The 21,716-nt window shown below is 30.8% G+C and overlaps 1 protein-coding gene across 1 annotated transcript; it reads right to left on the reverse strand.

Annotated features, from left to right (window-relative positions):
- Positions 1–13,112: 13,112 nt before the first annotated feature.
- Positions 13,113–17,489, reverse strand: LOC131603675 (serine/threonine-protein phosphatase PP1). Its single transcript, XM_058876087.1, has 4 exons — positions 17,049–17,489; positions 15,041–15,600; positions 14,391–14,603; positions 13,113–13,488 (listed from the first exon to the last, which is right to left on the reverse strand). The coding sequence occupies exons 1-4, from the start codon at positions 17,224–17,226 to the stop codon at positions 13,474–13,476; spliced, it is 966 nt and encodes a 321-aa protein (XP_058732070.1). The 5' UTR covers positions 17,227–17,489; the 3' UTR covers positions 13,113–13,473.
- Positions 17,490–21,716: the final 4,227 nt, after the last annotated feature.

Below are 21,716 nucleotides of genomic sequence, written 5' to 3' on the forward strand. Positions count from 1 at the left end.
AGTCATAAGCTATCAGCTAGCTTATCAGCAAACCGTTATGTTTACCAAACAGAGCCTTATGATCGCTTTTATGCAAGTATTTCTCCTATTGTGATTATTTTCTTATATCCAAACTTTGAACTTGATTTGTTAGTTTGTATAATTAAAACATGAGCAACTACATTATTATTTTGGTTGGTATAAGGAACTCTAGCGGCGTTGAAACCATTTTTCATCTTCTTCTTCATCATGATTTGACATATCAAACATTTCTAGGTGCGGTTTTCCAAATTATTATTCATCATTTTAACTAATAGTTAACCATCAGTTTCAAATTCCACTTTTTCAAATCGTAATCAATGGCAAGTTCAATCATTGTTTTTTAAAGTCATTGTCTCATCTATAAGAGGATTTATGCTTCATGCTCTTCGTCAACGAAGCCATTTTTCTCCTTTTTTGTCTCTGAATATGATTCGTACGCCCAATAGGGGTGTACATGGGTCGGTTTGGATTGAATTTAGCCAAAACCATAACCCAACCCGTACATGGTACACTGGTTTAGGTGAGGTAAAATAATCACCCACAATATCATTAGGTTGGTTTGGGTAAAACCATAAATTTGTGGGTTGGATAGTGGGTTACCCAATATTTTCCTTCCTTATATAATTATTAATGATATGCCACATTTTTTCTTAAAATAAATAGTTTAACATATTATTGCTATTTTTTAAAACATCAAATGTCTAAATGTACAATGAAATTTATCATAAACATATATTTGTCAAAACTAAAGTTACATTACAGTAAAACCTAGAATTGCATAAAATACTTGCAACTTACTAGAATTAGCATCAAAATAATCAAAGTGTGGCATCCTAAATAAGTTAAAATCATTACTTACTAAATAAAAGATGTTCAAAAGGTTGAAATTGAAGCAAGCAAAATTAAAAACATTAAAGTCATAACCAAATTATTTTGAATAGGTTTACAAAAAAGAGAAAAAAAAATGTAGTCACTCAATAACCCATGGATTTTGTGGGTGGGTGTGGATTTACCCATAACCAAATTATTTTGAATAGGTTTTCATTTTTTAAAACCGTATTCACTCAATAACCCGATCCAACTCATTTTTTGGGTCGGTTTGAGTGGGTTTTACTGGGTTTATTGGGTTTACCCAACCCATGAACACCCATACGCCCCAATATCCCTCAGTTTTGAGAATAACATCTAAGTTCCCTTTAATTTATCATGTTTTTGGTGTCTTCCACTTCAAGTTTAAGAGTAGCCTGGGGTTCAAGTGTTTTTCAATGTGATTGACATGGGTGATGTTCTTTTGATCTTGATTTTTGTAACCTCTGGGATTGTCTTCTGATCTTCTTGCATTATATTCATCCTTTATATCCAAGTTAGCTTTGTTGAGACTCGGAAAGAGCCGTTAAACCTTTTAGTTTTTATGCATGTGGGAATTTTGTTCTCTCCCCTCTTTGTTTGATTTGTAGTCGTGGTCAAGGACGGATCTACATACAATAAAATGGGGGCAGCTGACCCCACATTCCTAAAATCATTTTAACTATTAATCAAATAATTTAATGTTTGACCCCATTAAAAATATAGTCATGCCCCCACATTTTACATGACATCACCAATGAGACACACAAGTCTCTATATGCTTTATTTTTACAGTATAATGAAAACGTTATTTTGTTGAATATAGCACAAATATATACTATGATTATATGGTAAGTAAATTGAGTATTTTAAAATATAGTAATTTTCTTATTTGTGTGATAAATTGAAGTTAAGAGATTTAGTTTTTTTGCATTAAATGTTTTAAAGTAAGTGTTTCCTTATAAACTTATATAAATAGTTAAAAGATAAAATAAATTTAAATTGTTTCAATATATAATATAAATTATCGTAAATTTATACAAATAAATTAAGAAAACCTTATGAAAATATTATAATTAAGTTGTTTTCAATATTTTTTTGTTAAACAATTTCACAAAATTAATTATGCTATAAGAGAAGCTCAAATAAATTTATTTAAACATGTTTTATATTAATTTATTTAAACAAAATTTATATTAATTTATTTAAACAAATTTCAACACTTTTAAAATATAAAATACTACAAATATAATTATAATTTTAAATCTGAAAATGTCTTCATAATTGTTTATATATATATATATATATATATATATATATATATATATATATATATATATATATATATATATATATATATATATAAAATTTTAGTTTATCATTAATATTTTTTTTTAATAAATATTTATAATAATTAATTTTAACCCTACTTATTGAGATTTCTGAATCCGTCCCTGCTCGTGGTAAACTCTATAACTTGGAGTGTTATATTTTTCTTTGGCCATTGGGTAATCGCTTTGCATGTTATTTATTTTGCTTTGATTTCTCCACTTAATTTCATGGGAAGTATTCATGATATGTTGGGTGCGTTTGATTTGCTAAAAAATGAGGTACTGGACAGGATAACTTTTTTTGTACCGTGTTTGATGCAGAAACTAATCATGGTACTTGACAAAAAATATAGCAAGGGACTGAACAAAATCACAAATTCTTGTCCCCCGCTAAACCACGGGACAATTTTTTGTCCAAAGCAAAAATTATAAAAAATATCAAAATACCATTTTTTTTTTACTCTCTTTCTCATTATTTAATATTTTAAATCAGAAATATAATATTAATATTTTATATATCAATAAAAATATTTTAATAAAAATGATATTATTTTGTTCGATTCATCGACATATCAAACACAATAGAGAAAAATATTTTTATTTATTATTTATCTTTTCTTCTTATTATTTAATATTTTGATTCATAAATATTAATATCTTTATATCAAATAAAATCGAGAAAAAAATTGTCCAGTGTATTAACCATCAAATAGAGTACAATACAAAAAATTGTTTTGCACTGTTGTGTACTGTCTAGTACTGTTCTGTCCGATACTTCATATTTTACAAATTAAACACATCCGTAGTTATAATTCTTCCTTTAATTATTATTTTTATTAACTTCATTTTAATAATGGAATTGAACCTTGTCCTAGGAATTTGCAAGATCCGTGTCAGTATTTTGGATGGTGGCTTTCATTTGTTGGCTTCCATCTCAAATAATCCCAACAATTGTTTCAAGAGAAGTCTTTCCCTCATTAAATACCAACATGACTTATTTTCCAAAATACTATGAAAGACTGAAAATGTAATTTAACAATGGGTGACATTCTTCATAAAATGTGTGTCATGTCTTAGCATAGATGATGTATATGAGAAGTGCCTTTTCCTTTTCCATCATATGCATAAAGAAGAAGTAATGTCAGGGCCGGCCCAAATAACTTAGAGGTCTTTTCTAATTTTGTAAATAGATTTTTAATAAATAAATAATTTTAAAAAAATTATCATATATTTGAATTAGATATAAAAATTTATTTAAAAATATTTTTGTAGATTTATGTTTTTTTTGTCTGTATAACTTTGTTATTTATTGAGTTTTTTTAGATTTCATATACAATAAATAATTATAATTATGTTTCAATTCATATTTATACAAAAATTTAAACAGTTACAAATTTAAAATTTAAAAATATTTTAATATTTATGAAATTATTAGAATTAGATACATCGTGCTAAGAAACTATTGCATTTAGATTAACCAACTTAAACAAAACTCTGAAATGATATATACAATTTACAAATATAAATTTTTATACAAAAAAAATATATTAATATAAATTTTTTATAAACACATAATTATTTAATTAAGAGTTAGACATAAAAAATTGAATCAATAAAAAAAATTATAAATATTACATTAAACTAGACTAAAACAAGTTGTTAATAATTTAATTTGTTAATTCATTATCAATTTAATCACAATTATTTAATTAAAAAATAAATTGATTTACTGTTTAATATATTATGTTATAATAAAATTCAACAATACATTAAATAAAATTATTTTTATATTTGTGCATATTTCACTTAAAATATTTTAAAATTGAAAATATTAATATAAGATATTTTTTTACCATGGATTAAAGTAGTAATCTTCTAAATAAAAAAATTAAAAATAACTAAGTGGTGGTGGGGTAGAACCAACGTACAACCATTTCTGGAAAGATAAATACCGAACCGCTGGATAATGTAAAGCAATATAATTTTATTTTGCATGAACAATTTATAAATCAGATAAAGGGTATCATTTAAATTATGAGGCACCAAAATTGTGAGGCCCTGGGTTGTGGCATTGTTTGCACAGACACAGGGCCTGACCTAAGTAATGCTATCATGAATTAATCTTTATTTAATTCAAATTACACAGTAACGTAACTTAAGCAACTGTAACAATGCAGCTGCATGACTCTAAATTAATTCTAACACTATGAATTCAAATAGCTTCAATACGAGAAAGAAAACACCTTTGCGGTTAGTTATGACGCCCACAATTAATATTAGCCTTTTTTGTGCACTTCATACTTCATAGGGCGCCACACTTAAAAAAAAATATCGCAGTTTCTTTTTACTAACAAATATTTAACACAACAAAGTAAAAAGCAATAAATTCACTCTGTGCGGACGAAATAAATGCCCTCATAGATTCAATTGGTAAAATATAATAATAAGTATTAAAGCATAAAACAAACCACAAGGTCACTAATGTCGCATCAAAGTCAACGTAAAATATCGATTTGTTTTCTCACGAATAATGAGTACTATAGAAAATTGAAAATTGAATAGGGGCTAACCTCAAAGAATTCTTAAGACTTTTATGAGGATCCTCTATTCCTAGTTTACTGTTCTCGACGACCAACACACTGCCATGTACATATATCAGCATTGTCAATGGCATCATCGTGTTGTCGTTAGTGATAGTGTGAATCAAACTTGTGAACCAGGTTAGTTTTATCGGGTCCTATGGTGGGTGTGAATCTACTGTCTAAAAAAATACAGGTGTGTGTTCCCCCTACAAAGGCATGGAGACTTAGAGGCACTAGTAGGTTTATTACACGAAATGAATGAGGGTAGCTCACAACGGCAATTAGCCCTTTTCACGTGGGTTCGACACTGCTATGCTGCAGGCGGGCGGTTGAAGTGATGTTGCTAGGGTTACTCGGAGCATAATACTCTCTGAGTTATGTTTGAATAAATGTGAGTAAGGAAGTATTACTTATTAGTTTCCCCTCTTTCTCCCATTAGATGAGAGATATTTATAAATGCCTTTTGGGCTTGGGTTAGAGACCCAATTAGTGTTTTTACCCTAGATCATGACCAATGAATATGGTCATGGGAGGACTTAGTCTCCTTGGATTGTGGAAAGAGTGGTTTTCCCTTTGACTGACCCTTCGTTGGTTAGTCATTGTAGGTCCACATCATCACCCATACTTATTGGGCGAGTGGACTGTGAGAACCCACCCCAGATAACCCCAGGGCCATTTTCGAGTGGCTTCTTGGCTACCATTCGGTCGGTCGGTGACTTTACTGAGCACCTTACCCCTAAACCCTAAACCCTAAACCCTAAACCCTAAACCCTAAAATAAGACTTTATAGTTGAATCCCTCATGCGAGACTTAATTGTAGAATCTCTTAGGCGAGACTTTATAGTCGACTCTCTTAGGCGAGACTTTATGGTTGAGTCTCTTAGGCTAAACTTTATGGTCGAGTCTCTCAGGAAACACTTTAATGTTGAGTCCCTCTGTTAGCTGGGAATTTTGACAGCTAAAATAAGATGAAGATTTATTGAAGGGAAGTTATTTCGAAGAGAGGTGTATAATCTAGCTCATTGAAGGTTATTCGAAGTATTAAGCATTTGAATAGGTTTTTATCTTGTGCTATCAAAGAAGGTATCCTTGAAGACGAAGATAAAGAATTAAAGTATGTTGGAGCTTTTTAGAGAATAAGCTTCGACGGTCACGTTGGCTAAGTTTGGCGCCTCAAACAGAAGAAGATTCAAATTCAAATGGTCTGTCTTATCCAAAAAGGATGCGTGGAGGCCTTAGAGATTGAGGAGCATGCAAATGAAGAACGTGGCATTCCGTTAGGAAAAGGCTGTTAAGATTGAATTAGTATAAATTAGAATCTTAGCGGTAGATTTTAGGGTGTTCAAATTTGTACAAACCATCAATCATACTCAAAGTAGCAAAGTGTACCGAGAAACGAGTGCGGATAAATGTACGTACGAAATACCACTATTTTAATCAAATTACAAGTCTTTTACCAGTTTATCTTTATCTTTATTAAAGTCTTTTTACATTCTTTGCCTTTCAAATCTAAACCTTTATCGCTTATGCATTTACTTTATACCTTTTAAAACATTTCCTTTTTACTTCCAAATTGACCACAAACAATCAAAGAATGTATACAACACAAACATCAAAATCTCGAAACATAGACCTTGTCCCAGGATCAATCTAGTCGATCATGCGAGCAACCAGAATATAAATATTTTGGAGGACTAGCACTTGTTTACGAATTTCCACCATAAACACCCTCAGAAAAGACATGAAAGTTGAGTCTCTTAGGCATGACTTTATAGTCGAGTTCCTTAGGAGAGACTTTATAGTTGAGTCCCTCAGGCGAGACTTAATTTTTTAGTCTCTTAGGCAAGATTTTAATTGTTTAAGAAACTTATTTAGACCATGATTCTCAGGATAGAATTTGTTATGTGTTAGCATGAATAAAATCACAATGATCAAAACAATATCATCTCTTTTAATTTAATTAACATATTTAAATATATTCTTTCTTTTTCTTATCAAACTAATTACATCAAAATTACATCAATTCTATCAAAAATTCTCATAAATATTATGCAATGATAAAGTGTCATCACAACTCCAAACTCACTTTGTTACTTGTCCTAAAGTAACTTGCATGTAAACTGAAAATTTTAACAAAAATAAAATGTTCACCCTTACCAATGAGCATTACCATTCTATTATGTCTGATCATCACGTCTGTTCCCTACTTTAATCTGAATAATTCCAAAAAGTTCCACCAATATCAATTGTACTTAACCTGTTTCTCATCTCACTTTTGTTCACTCGAATTGACATGGTAATCACACAATCAATGCACAAAATCATTTCACCGTAAATTTGAATTTTTTTAACAAAAGTCATATCTAAACACACAATTTTGAGGTTTTTCAAGGTTGTAATGGAGTTTATATCAAGGTAAGATATTTTGGGATAGTAGACTTATACCTTTGGAGTTTGGTACCTGATACGCCGCAAGTGTACGAAAAAATGTCAGAGTAGTAAAAAGATATTAAACCACAAGGACCAGTGGTTAAGTACCTAATTTTATCCTATCGGTGTAAAGCTAGAGCAATCAAAACTTAAGTGAAAAAGCACTAGAGTCAAAATAACTTATTTAAAAAGTACTTTTGGAAAATAGCTTAATTGAAATTATAATAAGGCAAACAGGACTTAGGGTCATGACTTTTATCTTAGATGTCTCCACACGACTTAAGCACTTCTATTACGAGAATTCTAACACAATTTATAGAAAAATAGATTATTATGGACAATACCTAATTTTGCCAGCGTATTGTCCTATCTCCGACAAATGGGACGCTCGTCGGCTTTCGCTCACATAGAAGCGTTTGTCAATGATCGTTACTTTTGCACAATTACTAAAAATGGAACCTTTCACAATCTCATCCGATCACTTTCGTGACTCTGACTTAACTGATTAAAAAAAGTGTTATTCGTGGCGAGGTTTGAATAAAAAACTCAGTATTAAAAATAAAAAGGATGGAATTCTCGTAATTGGCTTAAGTTGATTCGTACAGATAATCATTGATAGGGTTCATGACCCTTAGTCCCTAAGAAACTACTCAATCATGGTGAGGGAAAATTCAATCAAAGTAATTCTTATAGATGAAAATATACTTAATAATAAAAATAAAATAAAATGATAAATAAAACCTAAATAAATGAAAAGCTTCAATATAAATTGATTCAGCTGCTCCAATGGAGACTTGAGTACAAAACTTGGAAAACTAAAATACGTGAATTGAAACAGAATGAAAACTAGATAAAAACCCAAGACTACCTATGAGTTTTTATATCATATTCTAAACATGGAAAATATATCCTTGGTTCAATTGCAATTACAATCAGATCAGAACAATCAAAAGTCTCAAAATACATGAAATTGGGCCAGAAAAGGAAACAAATCAGACTTGTAATAGCCATTACGCGTGCCTGTAACATGCCTCTAGATTTTGACTTGGAAGCCTCTTTATAGAAGATCGAAGGGCCATGCCTGTTACAACCAGTAATAAGCATTACTGGTGGCCATAACAGGCTCTGCTTTTGTATGGAGAATTTCGTTTCTTCTCCTTTTTCTATTTTTTGTCCAGTTTTTGTCCTTCATTCGCTTGAAACGCCTATTATGACCTGGAAACAAGGGAAATGCAATACCAAAGCATAAAACATGGTAAAATGAAAGAAAAATAGATAAAAGTGATAAAATAACAAAGTAAAACTATTGATAAAACTGATGTAAAGACCACTTATTAGTTCCTAGTTTTCCTTATGTTACCATGTTCTTTTCATTATGATCTTTACATGTAGGGATAAATGATTAAAAGTCTCAAACTAGAGAAGGCAATTTATTGGTGTTTCTCATTTATTTCTTATAACTTTTTTGAAGAAGCCATTTTAACTTCTCCATTTTCTCTATTCTATTTTTTCTTCTTATATTAACCATTTTTCTCTAATACCCAACCCCAAACTTAAACATTTCTAACTTTCAAGAGCAACCTCAAACTTATTATTTTGCATCATACAAGGAAACTAAAATTTCTACCCAACTCCAAAGAGTGTGGAAAGATTTAATCTTTCAAGTCAAATGTATATAGATTGTTATGTCATCGTAAGAAGGGTTGAGGCTCAAAGTGGTTATACAATTGATATGTTTATTTTGTACATGTTGGTTTTAAAAAGCTCAGAGTTTTCACAAACAAGTGCCTTAGTGTGTAATTTATCAGACCAATGGACTAAGTCAGAAATTAAGCAAATTCTAGAAAATAACAAATGTACGGATACTCTCATAAGAAGAAAAATTAAACAACAAATTTTTTGGTTCAAACCTTTTTAGCTTAGATATATGGAGATTGAGTACAATTCAATTGACTATCCCTTTTCTCCATCAAATGTGAATTTGCATAAATAAATCTTTTGTAATGATCAAATATCTTTGTTCATTATTTCTTAGGGACTTGTTTCATTTTTCCTTTCATATTGTCATTGGTAAGGTAGCAGATCATTAATTAAAAGAAACAACGGTCGCCGATTCATTTATTAAGTAAAGCAAAGTAATACGGGGAATCGCACTTATCATACTAACTAACACTCTTAATTAAATTGAAGTACAAGAATGGAAATAACTAAAATAAAGACTGGGAAAATTTTTAAACTCCTAAATCACACGTTGTTGTTGAAGTAGTTTCACATTTCCTCCATGGTTTCATGAAATGATTGGTTTTGTCTAGACCAAGTTGTCCTCGTCTAATCTCTTTTAAGGGATAAAGCTTGATTGTGCTCTCTAAAGTATGCATTCATATCTTCTGTATTTGCAAAGTGTCTCTTAGATTATGGATAGGCATATGATTTTGCTGCTCATTAAAATATTCGTGAAAGTGAAATCCAAATCTGGGAGGTTTGGCTTATAAGTTAGGTGAAATTTTAGTGGACCACTTGTCCATACCAAGTACGTGATCTTGAATCATTTGCATACGATCAAGGGTTTGTTATTGTTGTAGGGGATCTTCTTGTTGCAGTTGTATCTCTAGATGATAGAAGTGATCATGGCCTTCATCTTGGGCTTCTTCTTCCGTACCCATATGAACATGAATTGTTGGTATCCTTCTCACGGAGCTTCGACTTATCGATTGCATTGAAGCAATCATTTTATCATTTTGGTGAGTTTGGACATCGGCTAACTTGCCCAATGCATTAATTATACAAAAATATCCACAAGCTCGTTGTGATGCATCAGCCATGTATTTAATATTTTTAGCCATCAAATGCCCAACATTTATCGGCTCATTATTCAGCATAGACATTAGACCCATAACTCTCGTCACAATGAACTCTGGTAGATTAGAATCTGCCTCTAGAGTTTTCACAAAAACGATGCCCATGCTTTTGGAATTGGACACATTTGTATTGTGAGAATCCTTGATGGAACGCCTTGCACAATAACCCATTCTGATTCTGGTAGAGAGATTTCATCAATACTTCATACATTTGCTCACTAGACATGTCATTATTGTCCCTTCTATTTTGAATACCACATAGACACGAGGGACGCAAATTTAGTAAAAGTAAATTGTTAATAGCATCAGAACTATAATCTATATGTTTACCTAGAACATATGATGTGAAATTAGAGGTGGCAAAATGGATGTATTGGATGGATATGAATTGGATTGTTAATGGATGGACCAAAATAATCCATTAGATCATTAACAATCCACTTAAACTTTCTTACAAATATCCAATCCAATCCATCCATTAAGAATAAAATTCATCCAATCCATCCATTTAGATCATTTTAGTGGATATCATGGCTATCAATCCATCTAAAAACTAATTTAAATATATTTTTAGAAAACTCAATTTAACTGTATTTTCAAAAAATTTGATTTTGCTGTAAATTTGGAAAAACTCGATCTTACTATATTTTCAAAAAACTCGATTTTACTGTATTTATGAAAAAACTCAATTTTACTGTATTTTCAAAAAACTTGATTTTACTGTATTTTTAGAAAAACTCAATTTTATTGTATTTAAAAAAAAACGATTTTACTGTATTTCCAAAAAACTTAATTTTACTGTCATTTTGGTAAAATTTGATTTTACAATAATTTTGGAAAAACATGATTTTACTATTTTCAAAAAAACTTGATTTTACTGTAATTTTAGAAAAACTTGATTTTACTATAATTTTGAAAAAACTCAATTTTTCAGTATTTTCAAAAAACTTTATTTTACTGTAATTTTGGAAAAGCTTGATTTTATTGTAATTTTGGAAAAACTTGATTTTACTATATTTAAAAAACCTAATTTTACAATAATTTTTGAAAAACTCGATTTTACTGTATTTTCAAAAAACTTAATTTTATTGTATTTTCAAAAAAGTTGATTTTACTGTATTTTCGAAAAACTCGATTTTACTGTATTTAATTGAAAAACTCAATTTTATTGTATAATTAAAAAAACCTGATTTTAATGTATTTTCAAAGAACTTGGTTTTACTGTATTTATGAAAAAAGTCATTTTTTTTCTTTATTTTGAAAAAAATGTAATTTTACTATGATTTTGGAAAAACTTGATTTTATTGTAATTTTGAAAAAAATAATAATTTTACTGTATTTTCAAAAAACTCGATCATACTGTATTTTCAAAATGCCTGATTTTATTGTATTTTCAAAAAACCTAATTTTTCTTTAATTTAAAAAAGACATGATTTTACTGTATATTTTGAAAGCACGATTTTATCGTAATTGCCGACAAAACTTGATTTTAATTTATTTTTATAAAATACAGTAAATTCAAGTTTTTTCAAAATACATTAAAAATTGGTTATCTCAAAATACAGTAAAATCTATTTTTTTTAAAACAAAGAGATATATTATTAATTCAAAAAACAATCAAATCACAGTAAAATCAGGTTTTTTTAAAAAATGTAAAATCAAGTTTTTTATAATATTGTAAAATTACATTTTCTGAAAATTACAATAAAATCAGGTTTTCCTGAAAATACAGTAAATTTTATTTTTTTAATAAGTACAGTAAGATCGATTTTTTTTTAAAATACAATAAAACCAGGTTTTTAGAAAATACAGTAAAATCGAGTATTACCTAAAATACAGTAAAATCAAGATTTTAAATGTTTAATAAAATCGGGTTTTTTGAAAATACTGTAAAAGATTTTTTTTTTTTAAATACAATAAAATCAAATTTTCTATAAATACAGTAAGATCAGGTTTTTCCAAAAATACAGTAAAATCTAGTTTTTCTAAAAATATCGTAAGATCATTTTTCTAAAAACAATATAATCTAGTTTTTTGAAAATACAGTAAAATCAAGGTTTTAAAAATAATATAGTGAAATCAAGTTTTATTAAAATACAGTAAAATCAAGTTTTTTGAAAATACAGTAAAATCAAATTTTTTTAAAAAATACAGTAAAATTATATAATTATCAAAAATAAAGTAAAATCGTTTTTCTAAATACAGTAAAATTTAGTTTTTTGAAATTATCGTAAAATTGGGTTTTTAAAACAAAATACATTAAAATCGAGGTTTTTGAAAATATAGTAAAATTAGGTTTTTCGAAAATACAATAAAATCAAATTGTTCAAAAAATACAATAAAGTCAAGTTTTTAGAAAATACAGTAAAATCGTATTTTTCTAAAAATCTAGTAAAATCGTTTTTTCTAAATACAGTAAAATCTAGTTTTTTTTAAACAATAAAATTGAGGTTTTTAAAGAAAAGACAATAAAATCGAGGTTTTTGAAAATACAGTAAAATTTAGTTTTTTTTTTAAATACAATAAAATCAGGGTTTTCAAAAATATTCAGTAAAATCTTATTTTTTCAAAAATACAATAAAATCATTTTTCTAAATACAATAAACTCTAGTTTTTTGAAAATACAGTAAAATCGGATTTTTTAAAATATAGTAAAATCAAGTTTTTTGAAAATATTAAAATCAAATTTTTCGAAAAATACAATAAAATAGAGTTTTTCAAACATACAATAAAATCTAGTTTTTCAAACATACAGTAAAATAAACCAAAATCTATATAATCTATTTTTCTAGTATTCTCTTTTACTAGTATTTATCTAGTTTTTCCTTTACATTTTCAAAAACTAAACCAAAATCTCTAAAATCTATTTTATTTTTTAATTTTGAAAAATCATTAATAAAGTATAGCTTTCAAAAGTAGTTTCATAAAATTAAATAAATTTTATTATCTTTATATTTCAAAAATTAAAAAAAGGTTTTACAAAACTAAACCTAAAAACACTAGTGTCAATTTTTTTCCTTCTCGGTATACCATGTCACAGTATATGAAGTTGATGCAATCATATAAAATTTCAGCAACACCATAACAAGATATTGAAGATTACTCCTTATGGAGTTTGAAATTCCATTGTACATGAATAATAATAAGAATAAGAAGAAAAAAAACTATAAAAAGAAGAAACAAAAGGAAGGGGGTCAATCGGAGTTGCACAATAAAATGTGCCATGTCCCTGCCATACTACTGTCTTTAGTTATCGTTGCCACAGAAAGCAGGCAAAATGCAATTATATCTCTTGAATCATCAAATCATGACAGGCAGCAGAAAGATAAGCCTTTAATCTATGTTGAGAATGAAAGCCATCATCCAGCTCACTGACTTTATAGTTACATTGCACGAGACTGTTAATTAAGCCTTCCCACCCTGCAACAAAATAGGTAACATGCCATAACTAATTAAATTTCAAAACAAAAATGTAGCAATCTCAGAACTACATATATGTAAGAAGATAAATTCAAATAAATCAATCCAAATAAGACCCTAATTATACAGACTAAATGAAGTCCTAAAAATTTGAGCAAACACTTATGCATAAGAGGCGACTTCTCAGACTCTATCCGCAAGTAAACTTTAAGGGGGACAAATGGAGATTAGCAAGCAGAAACATCGTAAAGAGCATTGCCACAAAACGCATAGACATTTCTTTCTTGCATCTCTAGAAAAACATGGGCACTGCATTATAACTTGCTGCTCTAAACTTAGATATTTAAAATTTGGTTTCTGAGTCAGGTATAATTGTTAATTGGGTCATGGATATAGCCCCAGGAGGTCTAGTGTCCTTGGAAAACCTGTTGGGTATTCACTAGATGCACGTTCAGTTAAAGCTACATTTGGTAGCTTTTGGCTTAACGTGGATTTTTACCATGGAAAAAGCATGTCAAAAGATACTCTGCATCTCTTTGGACACTTAACTTTAATGGGAACGCCATAAATGGATTTCAACACGATCTTAACTTGAAACATAGGATCTCACCCAAGATATTATTTTAGAGCAATGCACTTTGGATGGCTAATGCTATGTTTTTGTACTTAAATGACACAAAATCAGGCATATCATCATAAGTGCAATAACCAATTTAAGTGGCATCAAACATCATATTTACTGATACTATTTGAAGTTATGAAACTTGACTTCTTTGATTATAATTCATGTTTGTGACTTACTTGCATTTAAACATACAATACATAGACCCCATACACGCTTACATAGAAAAAATGTGAGCTTTAATAAAAAAGTGCATGCATAACAATCCCTATTTTTTTACCTTATGAGGTGGAGTTCCAGGTCTTGATGGGTTGTTGCCGAACCCACCTTTCCCCTTCTTATCGGAAGACTTGAGTATCTGGAAAGAGCATGTCAATGTGTCATCCACACTCATCATAGCACCGGCGTTATCAAACTCCCCACAGTAATTTGGTGCAGAGAATATTGTCACCAGCTTACGTTTGGCAAAAAACTCATATCCATCTTCTACAACCTGAGATGCAGCACCCAATATTTTAAAAGGAAAGCATCAGATCGGATTCACTGATTAATCAAAAAGAATTTAGACCCCAAGCCAAGCAAAAGCCCAATACATCAGTATAGACAGAGATATAATACAATATAAAAGCATGTCTGCAAAAAAAGGCAGTTAAACAAAGGATCGTCAATTAAACACATATAGGAATTACCACATGTTCATGACTCAAGAGGTGTTGAAATTAGTGCAGTGAGGAAATGAGAAGCCACAAGAAAACCATATTGTGCATTCATGTTTGAGATGCATTAAACATCATAAACTCTCAAGAATAGGCTTATTTTTTAAAAACAGTTTGAGTAATAATCAGTAAATTGAAAACTTATTGTGTATGCCCAACATCTGCATAAGAAACTTTAAATCATCGAAATCAACCAAACTACATGTTTCATTACCTGGTGAGCTCTGCAAATCAGATCAAGATCATGGTGCTCAAGAAACTCAGCAACCTTATCAGCCCCAAATGTGAATGACACGCCTCGATCATTTTCTCCCCATCCCTCAAGATCTTTATCAGGATCAGCCCACAGAAGGTCACAGAGAAGGCCATGATCTGGCACATCAATAGGGCGAGCAATATTCCGTATCTGATCTAAGTTTTTAAGTTCGGGAGAGAGACCACCATGCATACAAAGGATCTTCTCATCAACTAGAGCAGCAACCGGTAAACAGTTGAAGCAATCAGTAAATGTCTTCCAGAGGCGAACATTGAACCTCCTTTTGCACTCATCATAGAAACCATATATGCGATTGATGGAGGCACATTCGTGGTTACCCCTGAGAAGAAAGAAGTTCTCCTTATATTTGATTTTGTATGCGAGGAGTAAGCATATTGTCTCTATGCTCTGCTTACCACGATCAACATAATCTCCAAGAAATAAATAATTGGCTTCAGGTGGGTATCCCCCATATTCAAACAGTCTTAAGAGGTCTGAAAACTGGCCATGGACGTCTCCTGCAAATGAATTGTTTAAACAGTGGTCATATACTATTTAGCACTAACAGATAACAGTGGTCATATACTATTTAGCTCTAACAGATAACTGTGGTCATATACTATTTAGCACTAACAGATAACAGTGGTCGTATACTATTTAGCACGAACAGATAACAGTGGTCAAAAGCAACAGAAGACCAGAAGGAAAAACCACACAACTGAATGAAACAAGGCAATCAAATTAGTGGGAAATGTTTTAACAATTTTAACATTAATATTTTCCAAACCAACTATTCAAGGTCTCAAGCATAACATCCATATTTTTAATAAAACAGAAAAGATTTTGGGTGAGAAAGGACGGCGATAAGTTCACAATAGGTTCTGAAGTCCAAGAGTGTGTTTGGTTTGGCATTTGGAACTCCCAAACCGGCAACCACCATATATGCTCAAAGCCTAAGCTTCAAACCATGATTTGCGACTTAGCAAACATAAAATCAAACATGCACTAAACATTACAAACAAAATAAATATGGAATCTACCACTGCAGCCCTAAGAATAAAATTTATTAGTTACCAAGATAAATAAGTGGGCTTTTAAGATGTTTATGATTATTGCCTATTTAAACCAATGTCGTCAATCGCAACTCACGTAAAAACAGTGGCTTGTTCAAATTTCTCTACGCTACTGTCGCTACATTGCTTTGGCGCCACTGTGGCTGTAATTTAACAACACTTTGTACTATATAGTAAACTGCTGAAAAATAGTGGTGTAAACAAACAAAAAACATGTTTCTGACATGGGGATTTGACAACACTGATTTAAACCGAATACCATTCAAATGTCAACATGCCAACGAGCTAGCGTAAACAAACAAAAAACACCATAAGACAGTGTTTTTCTGACATAGGGGAGCTTGCATTAAAATACCATAAAGCACTAACCCCAATGGCAATATTAAGCACAGATAGTTAAACAGGAAACTAATTTGAAAGCATCCAATGGAACTAGTTACATGTTCGTTTAAGTTCAAAGAAAGTAAAAACTATTACAGCTATCAAGAGCACGTCCAAAGAGTTCATAATATGAACTTCATATATTCATACAGACTCTTTACTTGCCACAGAATAATAACACAAACATGAAGAGTTAATAATTCAGCTCTACCAGTTTAACCCTCATCATCACACTTCCCCCTATCCCAAGAAAACCAAACAAACCCTAACTAAAATCCCAAACAGAATTCAACTCAAATCACAAAACAACTCCCAAAACATACATAATCAAAACCTAATCATCCACTAAACAACTACAACAATCAATCAACAAAACCACACACCATTTCACAGTTCCATTTTCTTCATTCAATTCAATCATACAGCTCCAACATCAAAAATCACAATCAATCAATATCACCAGCAAATATCATAACTGAAATCAACAATAACGAACAAGAAAAACAATATACCACAAATTTTGATAGGAGCTTCAAGCTCAAGAAGATTAGGTTGACTGAGAAAAATCTCCTTCGCGGAAGTACAAAGCTGCCGAATATCCGCCTCCGTAAGATGCACCTGCTTCGTCGTTCTCCCGTTCTTCGCCGATACAAGCTTCCGTATGATATCGTCAAGCACCGTATCGTCCATCACAAACCACAGAGAGAGAAACGGTTACGATTCAAAACGCGAAATGGAAGAGAGTAAACGACGAGATTTTAAGCGCCGTTTACCGGTTGTAAAACGCAGCGTTTTATAGAAGAATGAAATGAAGAGTGGTTGTGTTTTGAGGAGGCACCGTTTCTGGGAAGGATAGGAACGAACCCTAGCCCAGTTGTAACACAATCGAACTACAATCTTCGTTTTTGTAGAAATTTAATAAATACAGAAATTTTAAATTAAAATTATACCTTTTTTTTCTTTTTTCCTTAATCAAAGGATTTTTCTGGTCAAGTTTTTTATCGGAAAATAAATTATCTGAAAATTTAAAATTTAAAGGGTTGATAGATACTAGATGGTGTGGGACCCTTACACCTCGCACGTGCAATGAGTTGATATAATTTTCGAATCTCACGTGCTCTTTTTTGTATAGTCACAAATTACAAAATTTACAATCACTATAAAATGATGAATGATGAATGATGATTAACCGGGAAGGGTTTCATTCACCGTTTTCAAATTCAAATTTAAACGGGTTGATTATTTATTGATTGTTATTCTATTTAAAGTGTTTTTTGTTTTATTTGCTTTTATACTTTTCTTTTTATAGGTGGATTTGGTCCATTTTTACAAGCTTTATTTGGTTAATTAAGTTGGTAAAGTAAAATTTGGTTTATTGAAGTTTCTATGTGACAATAATTTCCTTATAACATTTTTTTTATATTAAGTAAATAGGATTTGGGTCATTTTTTTCTTATATTAAGTACATTTTTATTTTATTATCAGCAAATTTCGGTTAATTAACTTAAATTTCTTTTAGATATTTGTATCGACTTATGCTAAAGGTAATTTTTTATCAGATAGAAACACGACTCACAATGTTATAATTTTGGAGAAAATTGGTGTTTATTACATACAACTTAATTATTTTTAATTTATAGGATATGAAAGCCTAAAGTGTTTTATATGATCTTTGTGAAAGATAATTAAGTAAGAAGTGTCCAAATTTTGTTCTTCAAAAGGAAAAAATGAGGTATTAAAAATTTACGAAAGGTCAACTTCGTTGGGGATATGAGGGATTAACACTCATCCATAGGTTAGGGTTTTGCCTTTAATGATAACTTTTATATCGTCAACCACTGAGAAATTCTCTGAGAATTAACAGGGAATATTCTACAAGGGATATGAATGATCAACTACTCCCACTGCTTCGCTAATAGGATGATCAACAAGTGAAATTGAAGGATAATAATATCGTCTTAAACTCGAGAGTTGATGCTCGGATCCAAAAGTAATGACATAAACTGTCTTCGACCCAAAGGTTGATGCTTAGATCAAAACTACAATGATCGTCTTCAACCTGAGGATTAACATTATGATCAACCGACTTCAAAGCTAAAGACTTTCACTTTTGAACAGGTTCATCTCCAATCAGCTCCATCTCATGACTATGGAGATTAATAATCGAGATTTCTAGACTTATGTTGTTTAAGTCTTTAGCTTCTTGAATGGAAGTCCCCTTGGGTCTATACTTGGCAGAAAAACTCCTAAGAATCTTCTTGATATGATCAACAACAGTATAACTTTTTCTCAACACTTGAAGATCGGATACAAGAACTTAAAACCTATAGAACATGGTTTCAATGTCTTCATCCTCCTTTATTTTGAATAGCTCATATTGTTGAACCAAAATATTTGTTTTAGCTACTTTAACTTGTTGATTCGTTTCATAGGAAGCACACAGAGATTTGAAGATAGTTTTGGCAGTACATTTGTCCATAATCTTGAGATACTCTGAGTGAGGTAGAGCATCTATCAAGATTCCTCTAACTCTATGAGGCTTTCTATATACCTTTTTATGATCAAGTGTGAGGCTCTTTCTATCAGCCACCATTCTTACTCTATCAACGACAAAATCAACACCATCTTCAAGAATATCCCATAACTCATCATCGAGACTTATAATGTGAGTATACATTTTGCTTTTCCATCATTCAAGCTCAGTAGAATTTTCATTGAATGTTGGAGGTTTAGAAATTTGTTCTTCTTAGACGTATTGGTTTCAGCATTGTTAATAACTCCAAATTTAGGCATGGTGTTTTTCTCTTGAGATCTTTTATGTACCTCTGTTAAATGTGGATCATGCTCTGATGTTAATTGAAGGTGAATAAAACACAAGAAGAGGGTTGAATTGTGTGGACTTTTTCTTCTTTTTATTCTTAAGATATGCTATCAGGTTCTAGTTCAAAATCTAATTCAGAGTTTGATTGATAGCAACGAAATAGAATTGAACACAAGTAAAGAATAGAACAAGACAAAACACAAGCAATTTATCTTGATTCCTCTTACAAATCAGGAATAGTTTGATCCCCTTGCACTTCCAAGGATATACACTATAGTCAAATTTGATTACAAGTTGCTCAATCACATAAGCAATAGACTTCCAATGCCCAAACGCACGAGTAAGGGACTTCAATGCTCCAGCACACAAGTGAAAGACTTATGATTGCTCAAGCATGCAATCAAGAGATATTATAAATACTCAAGCACACAAGCAGTAGGCTTTTACAAATGCTCAAGCACACAAGCAAGAGACTTCACTGCTTAAGCACTCGAGCAAGAGACTTCTAACAATCTATCTAACACATAAGTGATAGTGATTGAGTGATAGTTACACTTGATACACAATTAGAGTGTAAGCAAATTACAACATAGAAAACTACAAGACTTAAGAACTTCAAAGAATATACAATGGTGATAATTTCTAAGTTAGCCCGTGCCCTTTGTTTTGACATAGTAACTTCTCTTTTTCTTGTCAAGATACAATATTGTGCTTATCTCCAGATCTTCAGATCCTTTTGTAGAGTTCTATGAAAAATTCGTTTGGAAGTTCTTCAAGCACAAGAGAGACGTTGTAGAAAGGCATCAACATATATGTTGTAAAGTTTCCTCAAATCGATAATGTCGTTGTAAGCTCATTTGAACTTCCTTTGGTACAAGAGGAATTATCAGTTACAAATGTTCATGCTTCTGCAATTTTTTGTTGAGTCATTACGTGACTAGAATAGTGAAAATTGACCTCAAAGTCTGATAGTGACGTGTCATAACTTCCTCAGTTTCTAATATTTGAATGAGTTCAGGTTCAAGTCCTTATGAGTTTTGGCTTCTGATCCGTTAGACTTTGACTCTTCAAAGGCTAGTTGTTCAGAATCTGGAGACATCGGGTTTTGATCATCTTAAACAGAAGTTGATTCTTCATAGTCTAATATTCAGAATTTGCCTCTTAAAAATTTATCTTTCAATGATCAGTGCAATTTCAGAACTGACTTTAAATTAGTATATTGATCTTTGTACTTGCACACTTGAACGTGCATAAGTCAACCCAATTGCTTTTCAAATACTTTGTCATCATCAAAACCCAAGGGATATGGTAAAAAAATAAATTTTGTTCCAATAATATCCCCATTTTTTTATTATGACAAACACAAGTATTTAAGAAATTGGTTGTTGATTTAATTAACATTATGAATTTAGGGTCTGGAGTTTGTAAGTTTTCACTGAGTCTGATAGTCCTAAGAGAGAGGTTTGTAAGCTCCCCCTAAATCTGAAAGTCATAAGTATGAGGTTTGTAAGCTCCCCTAAGTCATAGCCAGGTTAATTAAATTTTTTTATCGAAGCACATTAAAACACATCTTCTTCATAATTTAACGTAAACAAAATTAAATCAATCAGGCTCAGATACTGAACTACTTATCCTTCTTTTCCCCTTTTTGTCATCAACAAAAAAATAGAAAAGAATATAAAAAAGACTAAAGAGTAAAACTATGTATGGAATTTAAGTAATTTTGAATAAAAACCAAATTCTTATATTTTTCAATCCCTTAAAAAAATTTACTAGACAGGTTGAGATAACTTCTACACTTCTCGAGATGATCAAACAATGTCCTTTCAGCAACTTTGTTTCGGAAACAACAAAAGTTAATGTAGGAATTAAGAGCGAGGAATCCTAACGCAAATCACGCGTTAAATGTCATTCATGTTTAAACTTCTAAAAAGAGTATTATGTAGTCAAGATGCGCTGTAAAAGCAATAACCAAAACCAAGCAAAATCATAAATCTTCATCAAACTCCCTCTTATACATTATGAACTCAACAACTTAGAACACCAAGCTGAGCATCTCATCAGAGACCATCATGTTTAAGGAAACCACGATTTTCATGACACATTTTCAACAGGGACAAGAAGGATTCAAGTCCCCTGAAGGGATCATCTTCATTGAAGCCAAAAAGGACTTTTGCTTCAAAGAAAAAGAAGCTCAAGAAGAAGGCTCCAACGAAAGTAGTATACTTTGATTCAGATGCTTTAGAGGAGCGGGATGTCGATTGGGAAAACTTCCTTATGGCACGAGGATTGAGTGATGATCAAGATTGAATTATGTAGAAAAGTTTCTTTAGAAATGTTGCCTTGTAATCATTCCAAG

This window comes from Vicia villosa, linkage group LG5, assembly GCF_029867415.1.
Source record: "Vicia villosa cultivar HV-30 ecotype Madison, WI linkage group LG5, Vvil1.0, whole genome shotgun sequence".
NCBI classification, from domain to species: Eukaryota; Viridiplantae; Streptophyta; class Magnoliopsida; order Fabales; family Fabaceae; genus Vicia; species Vicia villosa.